This window comes from Sus scrofa, chromosome 3, assembly GCF_000003025.6.
Source record: "Sus scrofa isolate TJ Tabasco breed Duroc chromosome 3, Sscrofa11.1, whole genome shotgun sequence".
Taxonomy (NCBI): Eukaryota; Metazoa; Chordata; class Mammalia; order Artiodactyla; family Suidae; genus Sus; species Sus scrofa.
In genome coordinates, this window is record NC_010445.4 from 47,224,615 (window position 1) to 47,250,255 (window position 25,641).

The 25,641-nt window shown below is 49.5% G+C and overlaps 1 protein-coding gene across 3 annotated transcripts in view; it reads right to left on the reverse strand.

Moving 5' to 3' along the window:
• The window catches only part of SH3RF3 (SH3 domain containing ring finger 3), a 211,122-nt gene that overhangs the window by 96,167 nt on the left and 89,314 nt on the right, over nucleotides 1-25,641 (reverse strand). For all 3 annotated transcript variants that reach the window (XM_021087103.1, XM_021087104.1, XM_021087102.1), the window contains exon 2: nucleotides 14,559-14,813. In XM_021087103.1, coding sequence (XP_020942762.1) covers nucleotides 14,559-14,813 — 255 coding nt within the window. The remainder of the gene's footprint in view (nucleotides 1-14,558; nucleotides 14,814-25,641) is intronic.

Consider the following 25,641-nt stretch of genomic DNA (forward strand, 5'->3'; position numbering starts at 1 on the left):
AGCTTCCTATAAGCCAGAGTTTCTGCAACAACAAAATGAAAAAGATTTAATTTTATAAAAATAAACACTAAAAAGATGGAGTTCCCATCGTGGCTCAGTGGGTTAAGGACCCAATTAGTATTAGATGTGGGCTCGATCCCTGGCCTCGCTCAGTGGGTTACACACAAGCGGTGGCATAGGTTGCAGATGCAGCTCAGATCCAGTGTTGCCTTGGCTGTGGTGTAGGCCTGCATGTGTAGCTCCAATCCAGTCCCTAGCCCAGGAACGTCCATATGCCGCAGGTGCGGCTGTAAAAAGAAAAAAATAAAAATAAAAATAAAAAGGGAGTTCCCGTTATGGTGCAGTAGAAATGAATCCAACTAGGAACCATGAGGTTGTGGGTTCAATCCCTGGCCTCGCTCAGTGGGTTAAGAATCTGGCATTGCCGTGAGCTGGGGTTTCTGTGGCTCAGATCTGGCATTGCTGTGGCTGTGGCGTAGGCCAGCAGCAACAGCTCTGATTGGACCCCTAGTCTGGAAACCTCCATATGCCACGGGTGCAGCCCTAAAAAGACAAAAGACAAAAAAAAAAAAAAAAAAAGAGAGAGAAGAAAAAAAATACAAGGTAAATTTTGGTAAAAAAAATATATATATATATATAGAAACTACCATAACATTCACACTATTATTTGAGATTGGTCTAGAAATTAGAGCCATAGAAATCAAAGAAAATGGAAGGTATAAATATTGGGGGGAAAAAAACATGATTTTTTACATAGAAAAACAGTATCAACTAAAAATTAGAATAAGGAAGAATTTGAGAGAGGCTGCTAACTGTAAAATAAATACATGAAAATTATTGGTTATCCCATCTACCAGCAATAACCAGCTAGAAAATGTAATTAAAATTGGCTAATTATCAAAAAATTAAGTTAGTTCTCTAATTCACTGTATATGTCAAAACTAATTCTGTAAGTATGAAAGACTTGAATGTTAGGGGAAAAAACCTTAGAATGTCCAGGATGAAAATATGAATAGGTGTTTATTGTTGAGTTGGGATTGTCTTAAGAAGTAAATAACCTTTGTTACAGAAAAATTTTTCTGGTTACAGAAAAATTAAATTCTTTATGTTAAAAACTGCAAGAGCAAAACAAAAAGGCAAATATTCTAGAAAAAGACATGCAAGACATACTGGAGACAAGGACTTAAGAGACACAGCAGGAAAAAGACAATACTTTTCCTTACAAGAAAAACAGGCCAGGGGTACAAGTTAGGCAAATCACAAAAAGGAAGAAAAACCAAATGCCACTTTAAATAAGTGTGATATCTGACTATATTAAAAAAAAATTATGATTTGAGATAAGAAAATCCTCATCCCTTCTCTGTTCTTTGTTATTCAGATTAATAGGGATGGACTTGAGCCAGCTCACAGGTGGGCCAGCAGCGAAAGCAACAGGTATTTGAGCATCTCTGGTGGTGTTATAAATTCATGGCGGCAGTTTGGGAAGTTCCATCAAACATGAGAGCCTTCATACCCACTGATCTGCGACTCTCCTAAGGAGATTAATCACAACTGTTCATTTCGGTGTTTGTTCAACTAAAGAACAACTAGAGACAAATGCAGAGCCAAAGAGGGTTGGTTAGATAAATTGTGGCATGTCCACCAATACCACACCCACCTGCAGCCCATTCCAGCCGCCCTGTCCTATACCTAAGGAGGAGGGGAAACTGGGGATGCAAACAGGTTGGAGGCAGAGCTCCTTAGAAGATGGGGCCCTAAAAACAGGGTCATAGGCTACAGAACACTTCTCCTCCCTCACACCTCCCCCCTCCCCATGTCACCAAAGGCCGATTTAAAGCAGCTCCTTTTACCTAGTACGTCAGGAATGACTATCCAAAAAAAAAATTACTACATGTCCTAAAAGGCAGTGTAGAGTTTGAAGAGACAGAGTAAGCATCAGAACCAAACTCAGATCTGGCAGGAATGTTAAAATTATCAAATGGGGATTTAGGGAGTTCCCATCGTGGCTCAGTGGTAACGAATCCAACTAGTATCCATGAGGATTCCGCCTTGATCCCTGGTCTCACCCAGTGGGTTAAGGATCTGGTGTTGCCATGAGCTGTGGCATAGGTGGCAGATGCGGCTTGGATCCCATGTTGCTTGACTGTGGCATAGGCCAGCAGCTACAGCTCTGATTCAACACCTAGCCTGGGAATTTCCATATGCCATAGGTGTGGCCCTAAAAAAACAAAAAAGTTTAAAATTTTTTTGAAAATTGAAAAAAAAAGGGAGGGGGGACTTAACTATGATTAATACATCAAGGGCTCTAACAAAGTAGACAGAAGATTAGGTATTTCAGAATAGGTAACTAGGAGTTCCTGTTGTGGCTCAGCAGGTTAAGAACCCAACCCAGTGTCCATGATAAAGCAGGTTTGATCTCTGGCTTTGCTCAGGAAGTTAAAGATCTGGTGTTGCTGCTGGCTATGGTGTAGATCACAGATGCAGCTTGGATCCTGCATTGCTGTGGCTGTGGCATAGGCCTGCAGCTGCAGCTCCGATTCAACCCATAGCCTAGGAACGTCCATATGTTGCAGGTGCAGCTCTGGGGGAAGAAAAAAAGAATATGTAGGTAATGTAAATGGAGAGATGGTGAGTCCAAGAAAAAACACAAAACAAAAGGAAATGCTAGAGATCAAAACACTGCAGCTAAAATAAATGCCCTTGATAGGCTCAACAGTAGATTTCACATAGCTGAGGAAAGCTTAAGGATGCCTCAGTAGAAACCTCCAAACCTGTAAGATGAAGAGAACAAAAACTAAAAAAAAAAAAAACTTAAATGAAAATACAGAACAAAACAAAATATCCAAAAACAGTGAGATAACTACAAGAGGTAAAATATACACATAATGGGAATATATGAAGGAGAAAAAGGAAAAAAGGAACAAAGAAATATTTGACACAATAATGACTAAGAATCCTATACACTGCAAAATTATCCTTCAATAGTGAGGGAGAAATAAACTTTTTGAGACAAAAAAAAAAAAAAGAAGGTAATAAACCTGCCTTGCAAGATATGTTAAAAGAAGTTTTTAAAGAGAAGAAAAGTTATGTAGGTCAAAACCTTGACTCTACATAAAGAAAGAAGACTGGAGGAGGAATAGTGAAGGTAAAATAAAAACTTCCTTATTCTTAATTAATCTAATGAATAATGGTTTCTTCAAAATAATAACAGCAACAATGTATTTTGTATGCCTATGTACATAACTTATATATAAATACATATATATGTTTATACATAAGTTAAATGATTAATATCAGTGACACAATGGACAGGAAGAAGGAATTAGGATTCCTTTGTTGTTATAAGGCACCTGCACTACCTGTGAAACAGTATAGTGTTATTTGAAAGTGGACCTGGATTAGTTGTAAATGTGTATTACAATTTCCAAGGAAACCACTAACAAAATTTTTAAGGTCTAACCGATATGCTAAGACAGGGGAGAAAAATGCAATCATATAAACTGATCAATTAAAACTGCAAAAGGCACCCACCAAATGGTGACCTGCTCTATATAGCACAGGGCACTCTACCCAATATTCTGTGATCATCTATAAGGGAAAAGAATCTGAAAAAGAATGGATGTGTGTACATGTATAACTGAATCACTTTGTTGAACAGCAGAAATTATCACAATATTGTAAATCAACTATATTTTAATAAAACTTTTTAAAAATAAAAAACTGAAAAAGGCAAAAAAGGGGGAGAAAACAAAAATAGGAAGAAAAATCAAGGACAAGAAATGGAGAAAACAGGAACAAATGTAATAAATATTAATCCAACAATGTCAATAATTACTTTAAATAGCAATAGTCTAAATGGAGAAACTGAAAGACAGATTGTTGGGGGGCATCAACAAACTTTGTATCACCTACAAGAAACCCACTTTAAATACAAAGATACATATAAATTAAGAGTAAAGGGATAAAGACAAACATGCTCACCCTAATCAAACGAAAGCAAGAAGAGCTATATTAATTTCAGATCAAGCAGACTTCAGAGCAAGCAAATTCATCAGGATAAAGAGGGGCATTATACAATGATAAAGTGTCAATGCTCTAAGAATCCCACATGTATGCACCTACGAATGGAGTGTCAAATACGTGAGGCAAAAACTAACAGAACTACAAGGAGACACAGATGAATCCACTATTATAAATTGGAGACTTCAATGCCCCACTATCAGAAACAGACAGATCCAGCAGGCAGAAAATCAGTAAGGACACAACACCATCAATCAACTTGTTATCACTGACATCTTTGGACCACTTCATCCAGCAATAGCAAAATATACATTCTCCTCAAGCTCACATGAAACATTCACAAAGACAGATCATATTCTGGGCCATAAAACACACCTCAACAATGTTAAATAAAACACACCTCAACAATGTTAAAAGAACAGAAACCATACAATGTCTGTCTCAGACCATGATGAAATTAAAGTAGAAATCAGTATCAGGAAGATAACTGGAAAATTCCAAAATACATAGAAATTAACAGAATTTTAACAGCATTTGCTTCAAAGGAGAACTATCAAGAGAAACTTTTAAAAAATATTTTAAAATAAATGAAAATAAAAGCACAGTTTGTCAAAATTTGTAAGCTGCAGTGAAAGAAGTGCTTAAAGGTAAATTTATAAAACTGAATGCACATATCAGAAAAGAAGATCCAGACTCAATAGCCCAGCTTCCACCTTAGGAAACTAAAAGAGAAGAACAAATTCAATCCAAAGTAAGCAGAAGAAAAGAAATAATAAGAACTAGAGAGGAAATCAATGAAGCTGAAAACATGAAATCAATAGGGAAAAACAATCAAGAAAATGAAGAGCTGGTTATTTCAAAAGATCAGTAAAATCAATTCAGCTTCTAACCCAGATAACCAAGTAACACCAATTACTCACATCAGTAATGAAAGAGGGGACATTACCATAGACCCCAAGAACAGTAAAAGGATAATAAATACTATGAACAATTCTATACCCACAAATTTAATAAATAAAATGGACCAATTTCTTTTAGGACACAATCTGCCAAAGCTCACACAAGATGAAAGAGGCAATCTGAATAGGCTTGTATTTATTGAAGAACTTGAATCAATAATCAACTTCCAAAACAGAAAGCACCAGACCCAGATGGGTTCACTCGTGAGTTCTACCAAAGACAGAAGCAGAGGGACAGACTACTTCCTAAAACTCATTCTGTGAGACCAGCACTATAATAACACAAACTAGACAAAGACACAGTAGGCAAAGGAAACTACAATGTCTCTCATGAGCATTGCTGTAAAAATCCTCCACAAAAATATTAGCAAGTTGAATCTAACAAGTATAGAAAGAATTGTACACCATGATCAACTGGGATTTATCCCAGTTGCGAGGCTGGTTTAGCATTCAAAAATCAATTACTGTAACACATCGCATCAACAAGCTAAAGCAGAAAAATCACATCCTCACATTATGAGATGCAGAAAAAGAATTTGACAAAATCAAACACCAATTCATGATTAAAAAAAAAAAACCTTAGAAAATCAGAAAAAGAATAACTTTCCTCAGCTAGAAAAAGAACATTTACAAAATCCTTCAGCTAACATCATACTTAATGAAGAAAAAGAGGAAGCCTTTTCTAAGACCAGGGACAAGGCAAAGATGTCCCCTCTAATCATAGCCTTTCAATATCATAGTCAATGTTCCAGCTAATGCAATAAGATAAGAAAAGGAAAGAAAAGGTATTACAGATTGGAGAAAAAAAAAACTGTCTTTGTTTGGAGATAACATGATTTTTTACATAAAAAATCTGAAAGAATCAACAAAAAACTACAACCAATAAGCAATTATAGAAAGGTTTAGTATGTAAGGTTAATTTATGAAAGTTAAATGTTTTTCTATATACCAGCAATGAACAAGTGGAATTTGACATTAAAAATAATAATATCACTTACATTAACACCTAAAAAAATGAAACAGGTATAAATCTTAAAAAAAAAGCAGCACAAAAGCTATAAGAGGTAAAAATGACAAATAAAATCAAAGACAAAGTAAGTAAATAGATGTTCTATGTTCATGGGAAGGATGACTCGATACTGTTTTCCTCAACTTCTAGATTCAGTGCAATCCCAATCAAAATCTCAGCAAGATTTTTTGCAGATATTGACAAATTGCTTCTAAACTTCACACAGAGAGACAAAGGGCCCAGAAGAGCCAACTCAACATTGAAAGTAAAGAACAAAGACTGACATTGTCCAAATTCAAGACTTACTATAAAGTTACAGTACGGAAGACAGTGCAGGATTAACAATAGGATATAAAAATAGACCAATGGAACATAATAGAGAGCCCAGATACAGACTCACATGAATGTAGTCAACTGATCTTTGATGAAGGAGCAAAGGCACTAAAATGAAGCAAAGACAGTCTCTTCAACAAATGGTGCCAGACCACTGGACATCCACATGATGAAAAAAAAAAAAATGAATCTAGACACAGACCTTACATCCTTCACAAAAATTAACTACAAAAGGAGGATAGATCTAAATGTAAAATGCAAAACTATAAAACTCTTAGAAGATAACATAGAAGAAAATCTAGACCACCTTGGGTTTAGTGATGACTTTTGAATAGAATATCAAAGGTTGGTCCATGAAAGAAAGAATTGATAAGCTAGACTTCATTAGAATTAAAAATTTCTTCACTGTGAAAGACACAGTCAAAAGAATAAAAAGACAAGTTATGCTTGTGAAAATATCTGCAAAAGACATATCTGATAAAAGACTATTATCCAAAATATGCAAAGAACTCTTAAAACTCAACAAGAAAACAATTCAATTTAAAATGGGCCAAAGACCGTAACACACACCTCAGTAAATAAGAAATGCAGATGGAAAATAAGCATGTGAAAAGTCATCAGAGATAGGAAAATTAAAATTACAAGACACCAGTATTATTATAATGGCCCCAATCCAAACCTTGACAGTGGCAACCCCGGGGAGAATATGGAGCAGCAGGAACTCTCACCAGGGCTGGTGGAACGTGAAACACTACAGTCACTTTGGAAGATGGTTTGGTGGTTTCTTACAAAACTAAACATACTCTTACCATACAATCCAGCAATCATACTCTTTGATATTTACCCAAATGTCCACATAAAACCTGTGCATGGATGTTCATAGCATCTAAACTGGGAAGCACCAAAGATGTCCTTTAGCAGATGAATGGATAAATAAACTGGTCTATTCAGAAATGGAATATTATTCAGAGCTAAGAAGAAATGAGCGATCAAGCCATGGAACCTTAAATGAAGGAAACTTAAATGCATGCAACTAAGTGAAAGAAGCCAACCTGGAAAGGCAACATACTGTGTGAGTCCAACTACATGACATCCTGAAAAAGGCAAAACTACAGAGACAGGGAAAGGATTAGCAACTGCAGGGGCTGGGGGGGGAGGGAGGGCAGGTGGAAGAGACAGAGCACGGAGGATTTTTAGGGGAGTAAAACTACTCTGTATGACTATACTGTACCACACACGTATTACATGTATCGTAGAGTATGCACACGTGTGTGTCATCACACATTTGTCCACATCCATAGGATATGAAACCCCAAGAGTGAACACCTAATGCAAGGTATGCACTCTGGGTAATGCTAATGCATCAGTGTGGGCTCCTCAGCTATAACAAATGTCCCATCTGATGCAGGATGCTGACAGTGGGAGCGGCTGTGCATGTGGGGCAGGGGTATTTGAAAAATCCTGTACTTTCTGCTTAATTCAGGCCTGAACCTAAAAATACTCTACAAATTAAGTTTATTTTAAAAAAATACCATAGAGTGATGAAAATGAACAGACAACAGCATTCACACGATACAGGTGTGGTTCATACACGGAATGTGGAGAGAAACAAAGCAGGACGCACAAGTACGTTCTGCATGTTCTGTGTATTTGAAGTTCCAGAGCAGAGGCTCTCACCCACTGTGTCAGAGACTGGAGGAAGGTGGAGGCCCTGCAGTGCTGGCACCTCACTGTTTCTCCCTTGGGCAGTGAGCACAGGACACATTCTTGCCAACACCAAGCTGCATGATTCTAACTGATGGATGTGCCATGTATTGTGCTCAGCACGGTAAAGCACTTTCTTCTAAAGGAAACAGTCTTTCCAGTGTGGACAAGCCCGCACGGCCCGAGTTCTGACACAGCTCTAAGGGGACACCACTCCTGAGGTGTGAAGAGTCTGGAATCGAGCACAGAAAACCACAGAGGCGGGGCGCTGAGCCTTCATCTCCACACTGAGGAGCTGGGCTCACTCCAGGCCACCCAAGAGGCCCCGTTACTCAGAAGCAGACACAGCTCCATGGAAAGGGGAGCTGCCCAAAATACAGGGTCCCCGTCTCTTAGGCTGGGGACTTGTCACCAACCAAGGGCCACTTGAGGCCACCCTGCTCCTCATCCAGTTCAGAAGCATCTCCTCAGCATCTCCTAAGTGCATGGCACAAGGAGGAACCCATCCCTCCCCACAGAGAGGTCAGCGTCCACTCACAAAGCAATGGACCTCGATGCCCCACACGTACAGCAAGACCCCAGCCTGGTCTACATCAAAGTGGTCCCGTGAGGCCAGGTCATGAGCAGGGCAAGCTGCACAGCCTGCCTGCCTCCTGGATGTAGGCGGGGACATCCAGGTGCAGCTAGGGCACCTGGTGGCAGGTGTCTGATCTGGTTCAGATACCAATGGAGTGACTGTGGCACCACAGCCTGGACTCAAGGATGTGGCAGGACCTAGATGCTCCTCTTTAGCTGCTGGAATTGTTGGGGAGGCTGGGCTGTGCAATGGGGCTAGCTAGTCCTCATACACAAACAAGTGACAACCACCTTAACCTCTGACCCAACTCATGCTGTGGACACAATCTCAGTGAGGAGAACAAGGTGGGCAGCAGCTCAGAACTACCAGCAGAAATGCTGTGTGCTCTGCAAACATTCACTTCTGCCACCAGCACAGGGCCAGGGAAGCAATGCCTGGATCCCAGTCAGGTCCCTGCGCTGCTGTCACATTTCCAAAGCCCAGAGCTGGTGCTTTCACAGGGGAGGGCTTGGGGAATCAGCTGCTCTGTGGCCTCTGGGAACCTGAAGCAGTGTTCCATCCTCAAATCCTCATCTATGCATGACAGGCAGCCCTGAGCTACACGGTGCCCACCTGCCATGCTCATCAAGGTGCACCCATGGCCTCAGCCCAAAGCCAGCTGAGCCGACATACAGAGGACTCTGCACTGGGCTGTCAAGGTCTGCAGACCCTTTTAGGACAGGCCAGGGAGTCAGCATCTCAGGGTCAGCAGCCAGTGATGGAGCCTGGCCAGGTGGCAGTAAGGCTGTGGATGAAGACCTCAGCAGGCAGGCGAGGTTGGCCTGAGACCCGCTTCCCCTGCACTGAGGGGCTGAGGGGCAAATGCAACCTTACTGAGGCTGCTGAGGGTTGGGGCAGCCAAGTTCTGGGCCAGTCTTGCAGCATCATATGGATTTCATGGATGAGAGTGGCTTCCACGGTGTCACTTCGCTTTTACACCCATGGCCCAACTTCATGGCTCCATGAAGAGCACTCCTCCCTCACACGGCCCTCCCAGCCCCGGGCCTTCCATGCACTGACAGGATCAGGCCAGGGCAGAGTGGCAGAGCTCACTGCAAGCAGGTGGCTCAGGGCGGTCCTGAGTGACCTGAGTGCAGTTACATGAGAGGTGTGCGGCCTTCCTTCCCAAGGCTCAGTGGGCAACACATTCCCGAAGAACTCCGATACCACCAAAAGGGGCATTCCTAATTAATTTACCTAACTAGCCCCGTCTGCATGCAGTTCCTACCCAGGAAAAGCTGAGCTGCACAAAGATAGGCCTATCAGGAAGCCCAGACCTGAGGTTTCCCTCCCTGACTTGCCAGGAGGCTGGGGAGTCTGTCCCCACAGGGCCCCCCGATGCCACAGCATGGCCGGCTGCACTGTCCTCAACCCCACTTCAAAAGTCCATCTCACACATTGAGGCTCCGGCCTGAAATTCTGCACAGACTGAAAACCTGGAGAGTTCTTGTGGCGGCAGCTCTGCGTGAGGCAGCCTCTAACGAGCTGCAGGACAGATCTTGCACACACACGCGCACACACACACAGCACCTGGACATGTGGCCAAATGACACATCCTGGGAAGCCTCCCCAGCTCCTCCGCCTCCTCCTCTGCAGCCAAGTGGTTTCCAGGAGGCAGTGATGAGCAGAGACCAGGGACGGCCCTTCAGAAACACGGCAGCATGGCCAGTCCACTCGGCATGATGCCTACTCGGCCGGGCCTCAGCCACACCCTTGGCCACCTCTCACTGCCCTGCCCTGCCCTGACAGTCCCCCACTGCCACGACAGAGTGCCAGTCACTCTGTGTCCCAGAGAGAAGGAAAACCTGAGAGGGAAAAGCTAGCCGACTCCCTCCACACTCTGCTACAGGAACATTCTCCCTGACAGCTCTGCAGTTCCAGGTGAGGTTCTTACAGCACCAGCTGCTGGGCTTTCCCCACTTTCCCGGCTAGCTCCCTGAAGCTTGGCTCCTCTGCCCCCACCTGATGCTGAGGGAGGAGGCTGGGCAGGGACTGGCAGCAGCAGCTGCCACCCAGCTGGAAGGTGGGTGGAGGAGCCTGAACAAATGCAGTGCTTCAGGGAGGGGCCCCCTGCTCCCAGGCTCATCCACTTTAGTCCCCGGTCATAGGTCCCGGAGTCATCCTGCCCTGAGAGCATCCTGACTGCCCTCAGACAGAGGACACATGTTGGGCCTGGGCTGCACAGTGATGGGCACAGTGGCCTTGACATGGTGGGGGAGGGTTTCCACACCCCTGGTCAGCCCCCTCTGAGATGGAGCCAGCCACCAGGATGAGAGTCTCAGCCCCAAGCAGCATGTGTCTGCGGAGGAGGCCCACCCTGCTGTAGGCAGCCTGGGCCAACACAGAAAGCCATCACTCCGTCCATCCACAGAAGCAGGAAGGAAACGCGGCGTGGGCATGAGGACCAGCTCAGCACCTGTTTTGAGGTCGCTTCCCTGATTGCCTTTGCCCACTGAATCCTATTATCAACCCCACTTTATAGTCAAAAGAGACTCAAAGGCCAAGTAAACATCCCACAGTCACCATTAAAAGTGTCACAATTTGAATCCTTGTCTCACTCCAGAGCCCAAACTCTGAATACGCCTGACTTCTATCCGCCTACATCTGTCCCCAGTCAAAAGATCGCAGTGTGGAACTAATGCTAGGTTAATTCACAGAGGAGAGTCCCCGTGCTGGGGAAGATGATTAAATGCTCAGCAGTGTAAGATGACCACAAGAAAGGGCCTCCTGGTAATGCCAGCATGAAGGAAGCAGCCCTCTGGCCCTGCAGAGAGGGTGTGCGATGAGGATGAGTGGGGAGCTGTCGCAGTGTCCACAGATCCTGTGGCCTGTCCATGTGGCCTGTGTCATCATGGGGGGGGGGCAGTCCCCACTGCAGGGTAGGTGCTGGTGGCCCTGAGATGAGTGACACATGTGGTCCTAAGGCCACAGGGTGGAGGTCTCACAGTCCCCAAAGTCCCTGCTCCCAAGGGCCCCTGACCACCCAGCCCTCCCTGTTACGTGGAGGGCACCGCACAGGGAGGCCTCGGGTGAGAGCTCAGAATAGGCTGACAAGAGTGGGGACAATACACTGTTTCCTTCTTTTTATTCATATGTGACCAGCTTTGTGGAGTGGAGCTGCTAAGAAGTTATAAAATACGCTTTTTATAACTGTTTTACAAGAAGTAATAATTCATTCTCTTCTTAAATGAAACAAAGACTTTAGTTTTACAATGACTTCAATTAATTCAATTTTAACAGGACTGTTCAAAAGCTGACATTGAAGGTAAAAATCCTGCTTTGAAGCACATGTTTCCTGCCTTTTTAAGACCAAATCAATCCCATTACGATGAGGTGTTGTTAAGGTAAACCAGCACCTCTGTGGAATTTAGACACCCCTCCTTTCCTTGCTGAGTCCAGAATGGAGCATCTCCAAACAACGCAACAGCCCTCAGAGACAAAGCCAAGCTGTCTGAAGCCTGTGGTCACTTCAGGTGCTGTTAGAACCAGGTCCCAGGCACCCAGATGGACCTGCTCAGGCTGCAGGGCAGGTGGAAGGGATGTAAGCCTGGCAGGAGCTCCCCACAGCCCCTGGAAGGGGTGGGAAAGAGCAGGTGCAGGGGGTGGGGAGCGGGTGCTGGTGAAAAGTTTGTGTGCACACGACAAGGGTGTCACGGCACAGTCTTCAGGAGAACCACCCCAGGGGTCTCCAACTCTCCATGTGAATCCTCGGATTGAAGGGGAGGAAGCCCTGGAAGAGCAGCCTGGGATGTGTGCCTGCCATGGGCCCCATGCCTCCTTCCTCCCTGGAGGCTAGGCGCTGCCCACCTCCACAGTGTGGCTCCCATGCCCAGCATAACCGGGCCCTGTGATGCCAAGTGGGAGCTACTCGGACCCCTGGGTGAGCCTCAGAACCTGGCAGAGGCTTCACTTGTCCATCTGAAACGCCAAATGACAAATGCCACCCTGACTACCTGGAATGTGTACCAGATACCCCATCTGCTTCCTGGGCGATGGACAGAGCCCCTCATTCTCCAGAACCATCCTCTGGATGTGCCAACCTGGACTTGCTGTCCCTGTGTCTTCCATCAGACCTCAAGACCTCAGGCTCCTGGGTACAGCACAGCTCCCAGCAGGACCTGACCTGTCACCTTTTGGGTTATTTGTTTCTTTTGCTTTTTAGGGCCGCACCCATGGCATATGGAGGTCCCCAGGTTAGAGGTCCAATTGGAGCTGTAGCCACTGGCCTACACTATGGCCACAGCAATGCGGGATCCGAGCCTCATCTACGACCTACACCACATCCTTAACCGGATCCTTAACCCACTGGGTGAGGCCAGGGATCAAACCTGCATCCTCATGGACATTAGTCAGGTTCTTAACTCAGTGAACCACAATGGGAACTCCACGTCTTGTTGATAAGTGGACAGATGCCTCTCTGTCCTCTTTCCAGTGGGCTCTGGTCTTCTCCCCAGAGCTGAGAGTCCCAGGCAGAGGCTCACATGTAGAGAGATGATGGTGGTGGAGGAAAGGGAGCCCTTGCCAGGAGACGCTGGAAGCTGTCTTCTGGGAGAGCCTCTGGCCATGAAGGCTGTGAGACACACCTTGTTTGTCCCTGTCCATGTCAGGCCCTAAAAGGTCTGTTTCCTTGTGAGGGCCTGACCAGCCCCTGAGGGGCAGGAGGGGTCCCTGAGCTTGGATAGAGTGACAGTAGATAGCATCAGGGCCCAGGGGTCTCTCTCAGGGCCGGGCTGGGCTGAACACTCCCGAAGTCTGAGAAGAAGCAGGAGGGAGGGAGGGGAGGCCTATGCTGCTTCCTGGGAAGCTGGTGGGGGAGCAGATGACAATCCAAATTAGCATCAGAACACCTTGAGGGAAGGAAGGAGGAGAGAGTTGAATTCCTGAATGAAAAGAGATTATTCACTGTCAGGCTGAACAATGGAACAAGACATAAACAGCAGCAGCAAAGCCTGCACAGAACAGGCCAATTTTGCTCAAAATGGAGTGCGGGGGACTCCACGACTGCAGAAAGCTCAGCACCACGGCAAAGTTCTACTCTGCGCAGACACAGAGAATCATGACAACAGCAAAAACGATCAGCTGGACTTGGGCTCTGAAGTCAGAGATACGAGCTGGAATCAGTTCTGTAAGCATGTTTGGGGAATGCCTGGAGGAGGGAGGCCCCGACGCCAGCCTCAGGCCAGCGAGGAGCCTCTAGAGCTTTAGCTCCAAAGTCGCAGGGAAGACAGGTTCCCCTCCACGAAGGTCATTGATTAATCGATGTAAGTGAGTTACTCCATTGTTACTGCCATCAGGTAAAAGCAGGTGGCCCAGAGTCCAAGGGGCTGGCCCCCCGAGCCAGGAAGAAGGATGGTCACAGGGCCTGAGGGTGCCACCTCTGCCCACACTGCATTTCACACCAAGACCAGGAGGCCAGAAACCAGGCCCTTCACATCTCACTCGCACCCAAGACAATTGCACATAAAGACTACTGGTCTACTGCCGGCCACCTTGATCCGCCCAAGCTCACACGTCCACCCCGCCCCATGGTCTCCAGGAAGGGCCCTGACAGGCTGGTCTCTGGGCCCAGCGCCCACCCCTGGGATCTCATAGGGGTCTCTGCTGCAGTTTCTCCAGGAAGCACCTCTTCGAGGCCTGTGAGCCCTGGACACTTGTTGACTAGGGTCCTGCTCCCATCACCTGCAGGCACCCGTGGGCTGGGTGCCCTGTCCTTCCACCCAGCAAACCCTCAGGAAGAGAAAACAGCTACTCCCCCCCTCCCCCCACCCCCATCCCCACCCTGGGAGAGGGAGGTACAGGGCAGAGGCTTATCCATGCCAGGCAGAGGCAGGAAGGTGAGGCTGGCCACATGCTCCCTTGGCCCAGGCTCCCGGCTGGGGCTGCAGTCTGGGGACGGCCACGTTCAAACCCACCTTACCTTGCTGAAGGTCAGACAGTCCTTGTCCTGGTCTCTGTCCTTCATCTCAAAATCGTAGAGCGCTTTGCCCTGGGGCGGGGCCTGGGGCAGGGGCCGCACACTCTGGACGTAGCTGGCGGGCAGGAGGCCGTGGTACCAGTGCTCATCCACCCGGTGCCGCAAGACGATGACATCCCCCTTGCTGAACCTGAGGTCCCCGGGCTCCTGGTCCTCATAACTGTGCAGAGCTTTGCCATAGGGCGGCTGGGGAAGGCTCTGAAAGCAGAACATGAGCGTTACTCAGTGGCTGCCCTCTGGGCCTGCCTGGCGCCTGGACTGCGGGCTTGTCTCTAAAAGCCAAAGAGCGGGTCCCTCGAGGGAGCAGAGCCCTGTCCCGGGAACACAGGCCACGGCCCTGCTGGCCCAGAGGGTCCTCACAGTAACCACCCAGGCACTCCAGGTGGGCCATGGAGCTCTGCGCTGGAGGGATGCTGAGACAGGAGCTGGGTAACCTGCTTCTGAGGCAGAGAGAGGGATGGGGGCCCAGGCTGTAAGACAGGTGGAACACCTGATATGGGGTTGGGCCCTGGAAAGTTTGACCCGCTCCTCCATGCTGACTGCCCCCTCCCCCAAACGCTATTCCTTCCACCACGTTTCCAACTTTCATTATCCAATGTAATTTCCATTCCTGGTTCCATTCCTGGAACCTTACTCAGGACGTAAGTCCAGGGGGATTAAGCTGATGAGACTCCATGCTGCGTGGTGCCTCCCCACCGACGTCAGCTCCCTCCCAGCCCAGGTCACTGGCTCGTGGTCCCCACAGGAGCTGAAGGCACCCCCAGGGCTGGGAGCTCTAACGAGGGTCCCGGATCTCACCTCCCCTGCCATGGCTCCAAGCTTCCTGAAGCCACAGCAGCCTCATCCACAAGTACGATTTCAAGCCTAAGAAAGCATCTTCATGACATCAAGGAAGGCTCCCATCCTCCAGCCCAAAGTCAGCCGACTCTCCAGAAGTGAAGTGCTGTCTGGCCTCAAATGATCCCTGGGCACCCCACTCTTCAGCATCAGGGAGTCTGCCCTCGCTGGCACCCCACATGCCTCCTCCACTCGCTGCATGTCCACGAAAGCCCAGGCACCTGGGTTTCTCTCCTCTGCAGTGACCAATTCCTGCTCGACTGAGCAGCTCTGCCAATGGCCAGCTCCATGCTGGGGACAACGGGCCACAGGCTCATTGTGCTCAACACCCACCGGCTCCCCCACAAAGGCCACGTCTTCTCACCAGGGCCCCCTCTCCAGGGATTCCTTTAGGATTTGGATCCATTCACAGAGACCCAAAGCCTGAAGCAGCCATACACAACAACTTTCAGTCCGTCACAATCGGAAGACCCTGCGGAGGCTGGGACGCCCACCTAGGTGAGAGGTACCGGGGTCTTCCTGCCAGCCTGGAGAGCTGGTTCAGCTGATGCACACCCCCGCCCCTGCATCCCCAGCTCACAAGGGCCACGTCCTCACTGCCACAGATGCCGGCCAGTGGGGGATTCTCCCCCGTGCAGGACTGAGAGCAGAATGGCCACGCCCACCCCTCGCACCACCTGATCCCATGTGGCAGTGACACTGCGCTGCCCTGGGGGCCTGCCCACCACCTCCACACCATCTCTGACAGCGGCCACATGGGCCCATGCTGGGCACTCTGGCTTCGACCCGCCTGGAGGGTGGGGAAGAGGGACTGATGCTGCTCCAAGGGTGGCCTGGTTCTGGGGCTGGTGCCTTTGAGTGGCAAGTCTTCCCAGCTCCTGCAAGGCCCACACCTGGACATTCAGGGGGCTTGGTCCTTCACTGTCCCTCTTGACTGCCTGAGAGCTGGGCCCAGCCCTCCCTGGGGCCCAGTCATATCCACAGCCCTGCCTCCCTACCTGCCTCTAGGCTGCCTGTGACCTTCCAATTTCTGTGCTTCCAGACTCCCTCCTGGGCAGAAGCTCTCATCAGTCGAACCACTGGCTCAGCCTCACTGCCTGGACGCCCGCGTCTGTCCCACACTCCTCACCTACTTCTGCTAACCATGCCCCAGTCTCCTTAGACTCCATGCCTGCTGCCTCCACTGCCCAGTTCTCATGGGGACCTTGTGCTGTATTTCCATGCCCACCACGCTGCCCTCATCCTGTACTCTGCCTCAGTGAGGCCCCCGAGATCCCCCAGCTCAGCCATAGCCCTTGGCAGCGCCCTCCCGCCTTGGCAAGCCTCTGCTGGACTTCCCCTGTTAAATCAAGGCCCCAGGACAGACTGCCATGCTTTCCTGTGCACCCCCCACCCAGCTGAGGGGGGTTCCTGGCAGGTGGGAGGTGCCCCGGGTATGCCTGGTATTCCCTGTGCATGTTCCTGACATGGGCCTCTGGACGGGGGTAGGAAAGTGAGGAATGGCAGGTCACACATGGCCCAGGGCTGCAGGAAAGGCCAAGCCCAGCTCCCCACAGGTCCCTGCCTGTGAGCCAGGAGAGGAGAGGGGCCAGGGCCCCCTGAGCAGGGGCAGAGTGGACAGCACAGGCCCAAGAGAACAATGAAGTTGCTTCTATTCCTGTGCTCTGACCCTGACCCTGGGGTCAGAGCACAGGAACAGAAGCAACTTCACTGCCCAGCCTCGCTTGGGGAGGAAGCCATGCTCCTGTCTGCTGGGCACTGAACAACAAGGCGACAGGAGGGACAGGAGGGAAGCAAAGGGGGAGTTGGGGGGGGTGGGGGAGACACCCACCTCACTAATTCCCTCTCCAGACCATGAGACCAGCGTCTCAGAGCAAAACTGAGATACCTCTTTAAGATTCAGGATGTGCTTCTGGGGGTGAATAAGTCAGATGATGCCAAGAGGGGCAGCTGTGGTGGAACCTGGACCCCAGGAAATGCTCAGAGCTCCAAAGCCCCTGATGACATGAGCCAATCAGACCATGATGAGGGCCCAGGGCAGGCGAGCGCTATCACATGGGAACACCTTCTCTGATGTAACTGCAGCAGCCAGAGGAGCCCTGAGACCGCACCCCCCCATCCCCGCCCAGCCCAAGGGCATCTGAAGTGGGTTCCTCTAAGCTCTCACTGTGTGCTCCCCCAGGAGGAACTACTGAGTCAAAGGCTGCCCCAGAGCCCAGCTCAGGCCATTCAGGAAAGGAAGTAAAAGGGAAGCACAATGGGATGCCTACAGGATAATTAACACAGCCACCCTACAGGGCATCAGTCATAATTAAGACAGACAACACCACTCTCACCAGAAGTCGCACACAGTCTCACAGCGGGAAAGCTTCAGAATCTCACATGTGCACAGCTGCCCCATCTCCGCCTTTGACTGGTTTACAAATACACTGCTTGAGCCTTATGAGGCTTCCTTGGGGCAGGGCTCACTGCCCAGCAGGTTGGGGTGAAGGGTGTGGCAAAGCTTTGAGATTCAAAGGATTTATGGGCTCTCCTCACCCAGTGATCCTCAGGGGGCACCTGTTACCAGAGTGGCTCACCCCCACCCCAGACTCTCTGCCCCCAGGACAGGTCCCGTGATTGTTTTTGTTTGATGTTGCATCCCAGACTCTGGCTGGCACAGATCACATGCTCAATACACCTACCAAATGGATGACTCTGTGGGCTGCCAAACCAATCCGAGTCCCTAGATTAGGGCCCAGTGAAAGGCCTTGGGCTGGAAAGACTTTTCTCAGGATGGGAGGCCCAAGGTCCATGAGACTCCAAATCCTGTTGCTAACAGCAGCTGGGCCCCAGTGATCACTCAGAGAAGCCAGGCTGAGCCAAGGCTTGGCGTTGGAGACAGAGGGGCTGCCTCACAGGGAAACACATCCTGAGGAGTTTCCTGGACAGTGAGCGGGCCCCCGGGGGAGAGCACCCAGCCCCAAACTAACCAAGCACCATGAGGTCTGAGAGGGTAGCAGAGACAGCCAATTGTCCCCCAAGTCCAACTGATCCACCTGTTGAAGAGAATATCCCAAGTGTCAGTTGGGCCAAGCTCACCAGCTAAGGACGTCACCTGCCACCCTTGCTCAAGGTGCCTTGGCCACACATCAAAATTCCAGTCAATGCAGGCAAGCAAAAGGGACTTGTGCCAATTCTGGGTCGTGTCTGCAATGACATTTAGAAGTTCCACTCCCTGCTCCTCCCCTCCTGTGGCTTGAGCAGCATGGTGGGAATGAGGGCGGTGGGAAGCCACCTTTTTCCACAAAGATCACACTCAGGGCAAAGGAGGGGAGGACCCGGCTCCTCAAATGACCTTGTGAAGCAGAGCCTGGCTATCACGTGAACAAGTACCACTATATCCTGACTGAGTGCCCAGTTTGGGGATCCTCTTATCAGTGGATTAGCCTATATCCAGACTAATTTGGGAGATCGAGGTGTGACCCATGATTTCTTTGCTCACAAGTAGTTTTCAAGCCAAAGTGTTTGCTCTTACATCACCTTGGAGGATGTCACATAGGTGCTTTCCTTCTTACGTGGACAGTCTCTGATTTAACAACCTGAAAAGCATGTGTTAATACAGTATTTCACCAGAATGTCCCTGTCTCCTAGTTTACAAATTTCACCTGGATTGAAGCTATTACTATATCATACTCCGGGCCGGGAGGTTCCCAGGTTTCACTTTTACTATTGGTTACATTTCAAGTTCCTTCTTTCATTTTCCTCATTTTAAGCTACCTTTGGGTCCTGGCTTTTGTTTCTTTCACTCTTTTGTTCTGATGGAATTTTCCTTCCCCATATCTAGACTCTTGTTTCTCGTGAAACACCACAACAGGCCAGGTCCTGTGCTGTGGGGGAGTAAGACTAGCGCTGTCCTGTGATGTGACTGTGAGGGCTGAAGCTGCCTTTGGCTGAGTTTCACCTTTCAGAGAGATTAGGGTGGATCAAAGAGAAAATGTACCTTTCTTTTTCTTTCTTCTTCTCCTTTTTTTTTTTTTTTTTCCTTTTCCTGGACTTTGTCAAAGTGTCTTCTCAAGTGTGTGGCTCTGCTCTCTTGACAATAGATTCACTACTGCTCCTGGTGTTTTGCTGGAAGGCGGTGAACTGTTAGCAGAAGTGAGGTCTGAGGAAGACTACCTTTGCTTCAGAGACGCCGGGCCGGGGCTTGACAGAGTCCCCCAGGCCTCCTGGGATGGACAGGGCTGGACGCCACGATGCCCCTGCCAAGGCGGTCAGGAATGTGACCCTTCAAATCCCTGCCCAAACTAGCGGATACAACTTCACAACAAACCCAGCCACGGTGCTGTAAGGAAGGAACCCTTTCGAATGACACAGTCCTCATCACAGAATTTATGCTTAAAGACCCAACCACCCTTCCAAGGATGTGCAATCCCTAGGCAGCCTGCTTACATCAAGCTGGGAAGAGGGACATCGGATCAAACTTGTCCCTGCAAATTGGTCTGAGGGCAGACCGAGGCTCTGTCCCTGTGCAAGGCGGCTCCTGCAGCCCGACTCAGTCCAGACAAGTTCCTTTCTCTCTGGGGAGGTGTTTACAGCCAACGTTTGCAGAAACTCCAAGGATGAAGATGCTTCTGCTGGAAGCGAGTCTCGGCACTTACAGGGATGAGGGCCCAGAACCTAGTCTGCTCCGCGTGGCTGCCCAGCCTCCTCCAGGACATGAAGGGCAGTGCTCCCTCCCACCCGGACCTCTGCTCACCATGAGGTGGGAAGGGGGAAGAGGCTCTCCACAGCAAATACCCTCAAGCAGCCTTCAGAAGGCTGGGGACTGAGCAAGTCCACGGGTATTCAAGTGCCAGCAGCTGCATTCCTGGGCACTGGCTTTTCAAAGTTGCCATAGGCCCAGATGAGAACCGCAGCAACCTGGCCAATACCACTTGGCTTCACAACTTTCTTTCAGCCACAATGGCTGCATTTCCGTTCTGTCTTGACAACAGTGCCCGCATTTCCAGCCCATCTTAGCAACATTGGCCACACTTCGGTCCATCTTGGCTTCCACGGCCGCATTTCCAGTTCTTGGCAACACAGGTGGACTTGCCTCTGGAGAAGCCTGCCAGGCCTGCTTTGAGCTCCAGACTCCAATGGGAGGCGGGGTAGCTCAGGGTCATGTTCAGCCTTGCGGGCTCTGCTCCTCCCCATGAGGGCCCTGGGAGCCTGGACACTGCATACAGAGGACGTTCAATCCCTAGGCCCACCTCCACACCTGCTGGAGCACTTGGCACCTGGTCCTGGGGGCAGGGGGAGCGGTGCCACCCAGACGGTGGAGGGGACACGTAGTCCTAGGAGCTGCAGAGGGCGGCCCACAGCCAGAAGGTGAAGTGGACAGAGCAGGGTGACCTGCTCGCCCTCCCCCGGAGGCCTATTCCAAACTGCACATTAGACCCCCAATTCAGGGATGATGCCTGAGGTGGAGCCCCAGGGCAGACAGCAAGCCTTGTGTCCCCAGGAGCCCTTCTCCATGTGACCAGTGGGCTACTGCCTGGGCTTCACTTCCCCACCCACCCGGAGGGGGAAGAGTGCTCTGTAAGGTCCTGTTCCCCGGGCAGATCACAGTTCCTTCCAGTATGCAACATGGGGTGGTCAGAACTGCATGGAAGAGGTTAACGCTGGACATGCAGGTTGGTAGCAGTACTGTGGGTGTTGTCCAGAGACAGAGCCCTAACCCAGGCCCCAGGCCTCCTGCTGGCCCGTGCAGGAGGGTGTGGACACTTGCCTATGTGCACACAGGCACAGCTGCAAACGCCCACCCAAAGTGATTCCCAGGCCAGCAGCCCATGGCCTGCCAAATGCATCAGTGAGGACAAGGGGAGCGAGTGTCTAATGTCAGGCTAGGTGCTGAGCACTCTGTCCTGCCTGCTGCCTGGGTCAGTGGATCCTTGTGGGGTTGCAGCTACACCTTTTACAACAGTAGAGTTAAGAAGCTGCAACCAGGACCATGTGCGCCACAAACCCCTGCGGGTCCCTGAATAGAAGGTCAAGGTGAACAGTGGCCAAGGTCAGACATCTGCACATGCTCCACTCATTCCAGGGGCCGCAGGACGGTCCTGTTGCCCTCAGGAGCAGCCCTGCCAGCCCTGTGTCAGAGCGGTGGCTCTCCAGTCAGCCCTGGCTCACGCTGGCCTTTGCTCACAGCTCTCAGTCCTCCCACACACCGGAGATGATCACATCTACCCTTTCCCATTTCCCAGGAATGTCAAGAGAATGAAATTAATGAAACGTAATGAGCTTTTTGTCCCTTAATGGAAAAGCCTCTACAAAAAAGATTCTCACGGACTCTCTGCTGAGGCAAACAAATGTTCCAGGAGCCTGGATGTGGTCGGTCCAGCTCTCCACTGCAAATAAAGGTCAGAGGGGTGTAGTAAGACGCCAGCTATGTATCGAATTGGGCAGAAGCAGAACAGTCTCCCCTCCTGTGTCTCCCTGTGCACTGGTCCAGATTCCCAGGAGTGTTTTTCATCCCGACCCACAGCTGCTGTCACTCCTTTCTCCGGACACCTGGGACACACCACATGCTGCTTCCAAAGTTCTCATGTGCCCCACCAGCTCCTCATAGCAACCCTATGAGCTGGCCTTATATATTCGTATCACTGTGCAGACACGTCACAGAAGCACAGAGAAGTTCAGTAATGTGCCCAAGTCCCAGAGGTGGTGTGAACAGCAGGCGGGCTGCCTTCCGAGCCTGAACACACACCTGCCACTTACAGGCTCCCAGGAACCACGTGACTCTTTACCAAGCTGCTCCTCTGAGCCACACACTCCAGGTAACCCAATTACTGCTCACACAAACCCCATGAAGTAGGAATCATTACTGCCACTTTATACGTGAGAAAAATTCATAGGCAAGGAAGCTCTTGAATGTCGCTGGGCTTGTAAGAGGAGCCACCCAAAGCTACCCAAAGCAGAGGGATGGTGGCCCCAGTGCAGCTCTGATAATTATGTGCTTGGTGTGGAAGGAGAAGGAAAGGTAAGCCACTGCCCATTAGGCCAGGAGGGTCCAGAGCTGGGTTTGTATTTATCCAGTTTAGTGCTCATTTTTCCACTTTGTGGGAAGACATTCCCAAACTGCAGGCTGACCCTGAGAAACTCCTGGTCATATTCTGGACAGTAGCTACCAGATAAGCACATGATGGCCTCCCTCAAGCCCCTGGTTTGATGTTGTGCTCCCCACAGGGGACAAGGGGCTTGCTGCCTAGAGCCTCTACCCCTCCACCCCAGAACTGTTCAGGCCTGGATCCAGAGATGCCCAGCCAGGCATACCTCTGCCATAGTTCAACCAGAACCTGCTTTATGGGCAGAAGGCCCTTGTACCAGGACCTCCAACCACCTTGGAAGGCTTGGGTGTCAGGAAGGGAAGAAAAGGCTTCCATCAGCATCTGTCCTTTCCTAGGAAGGGAAACAGATGCAGATGGTTGGTTCCCTTGAGGCCCCTACTTTGGTCCAAACCAACCACCCCATCATCTTTAAATACTTTTAACATCACTGTTTCAATGCTACTAAAAAAAAAAAAAAAAAAAAAAAAAAAAAAAAAAGGATTACAGGACACTAAAGGAAAAATAAAGAATTTAGAAATATCCAGGTTAAAAAAAAAACAAAAACTTTCCTTAAGAATCCAGCTCTGAGGGTCAGAAGGGAGACCTGCACTGGGGCAGATCCCAGGTCCTCTGGGCTGAGCATGGGCACATTAAAGGATCTGGCTCTACCATAGCCCAGACACTCTGTGCCTCTGGCTCCTCGTGGGCAAAATGGGTGTCATTTTACACCTGTCTCCCATGGGACCCTGTGAGCCTAAACTGGGGACAGCCTCTGTCACTCCTACGAGTGCTTGGAAGGCAGTAAGTCCAACGTATGACCCTACTAGTGTCAGAAAGCAGGTGGGACACGTGCTCTAAACCTGTGTACATCACACAACACACAACCAGCTGTGTGAAAACAAAGACCTCACGTGCTCTAAACCTGTGTACATCACACAACACACAACCAGCTGTGTGAAAACAAAGACCTCAAGCTGATCAGGACAGTTTATCTTTTGTTATTACATGGCCGAGTCAGTTACAAAGCAGAAAGGAGGAATTTCCTGGTGCTGGAGAGCCAACCCACGACCTGCTGACCTACACACAAGAAGCTCCTTCTCGCCTTCACGCTCTCATGGGACTTTGTGAGCCAACTTAGTGTGGAAGGCGGCAGACCCTGAGGTGTCTGCCCAGGGCTAGTGCCCATTCCTGCAACACACCTGCTGGGATCCAGACCCAGGAGCCTTCCCCAGGACTAGGCTCCGTGCAGCCCAACCCCACGCTGATGGGGCAGGTGGGAGAGGCTACACTTGCTTCCACTGGCCACCAGGCTAAGGCCTGGCTTCACTGTTCATGCCCCAGCAGAATAGTGCAAAGGAACCCATCAGTTTATGATCATTTATTATGTGCAGCAAGAAATGCTTCAATACAGTTGTAAGGACACAATGAACACAGGTCAATTCAAGAGTGTGATGTTCCCTGCCGACCACACAGGCACTGAGCCACTGCCTACTGACCCCTGGAGTCCAAGAATGGCTCATCAGAGAGGCCAACACCCCAGCTCCTGCCCTGCAGACCAGAGCAGATCCCTCCATGGGCAGTTGAGCCAGCTCAGGGCCACAGGGAGAGCTCAGAAAGGTGCACCCTGGTCCCCTCCGTCCAGGAGGGGCTGAGTGGAGGCTGGGAAGGCTCTGCCCTGGGTCCCACAGTCATGGGCGCCAGCAGGGGTCAACGGCATTTCAAGGGCTGTTATTAGTATTCATTCATCTGCTGAGTGTATGCTGGCCACTTAACAGGGGCCAGACACAGTTCTAGGAACTGCTAATACATTAGAAACAAAACAGATAGAAACCATCTCTGTCCTGAGGGAACACACATTTCAGAAGGGGAGAGAGACTGCCAAACAGACACCAGGACCTGAGCACAATGAAGACAGGTAGCTGGGAGGGGGGTCAGAAAGTCAGAGGCTGGGGGCTTCGCAGTTTAAATTAAGTCAGGAACCCAAAGCCCGAAGCCCGCAGCTCCTGGGAACACACTCCAGGTGAAAGGACAGGTGGCAGTGAGAAGGTGTGCCCTTAAGAATTCCTCTCCTCAGGCTCAAATCAGTTTCTTTGTGAAGCAAAAGGGCAGAGAGAAAAGTGGGTGGGGGAGGAGGCAGGAAAGGCTGAGTGCTATTAACCCATGACAGGTCTGGCTCAATTCCTGGCTCTTGCTTTAAGGTTGGTGCACTGTCTCTGGGGGCCTCAGTGTCACAGCTCCCCATGCTTGGCACTGGAGCTCCAGGTGCAGTGTGGCCTTTCACTGTATCTTTCGCTGGTCCTTTTGGAAAGAGCAACTTCCTGTGCTCAAGAGAAAAGCTGAGGAGTCCTTTTAAGATTCTGGCCAAAGGCAACCACAGGCACTATGCAGATTCCAAATGCCTGGCCCTTCAGGTGGACTTGGACCGCAAGCCCACCTGGGCCCCACCTGTACTTGGCACGTTTCTCGGGGCTCCCATAGGAAATGGCCTGAGGGGCTAGTGACCACTGAGAAGTGACTCAGAGCCTGTGCGTGGATAGGATCTACCCCCCGCCACACACACACATGTGCACGTGCGTGCGCACACACACACACACACACACACCTCTTGAGGAGGCTGGGGTGATGGGTCTATTGTGAGGCAGAATATTAACTCAGGTCATCAGTGTAGGAGCCTGGGCTTCCATGCGTTCTTTGATATGGCCATTGATTAACATTTAGGAGTAACGTTTCCACAGGCCTTGCTTTATCATAAGAAATGCACATTCCCCACGGACTTTTTTACTATAGGAAATGCAAATCTCTAGCCCACACCTCAAGTGATAAAAGAGGAATGACAGGAATGGTAAAAGGAAAGGACCAAAAAAAAAAAAAAAAAAAAAACCCATAGAACTTTCAGGACATTTACAACCCCAAAAGCCCTACTGGACAAGCACTGATGTAGGTAATTGAACAAGGCCAATGGGAGAAAACACCACATCTCTCTGGACTCCACGGTGGTAGCCGCCCCCAACTTTAAGAAATAAAAATCCCTGTAGGATAACAGAGAAAGGGGGATCTTTCCCCCACCACCACCACCCCAGCTGTCCTGAGAGCTATCTGCTTTCCTTTAATAAAGACTT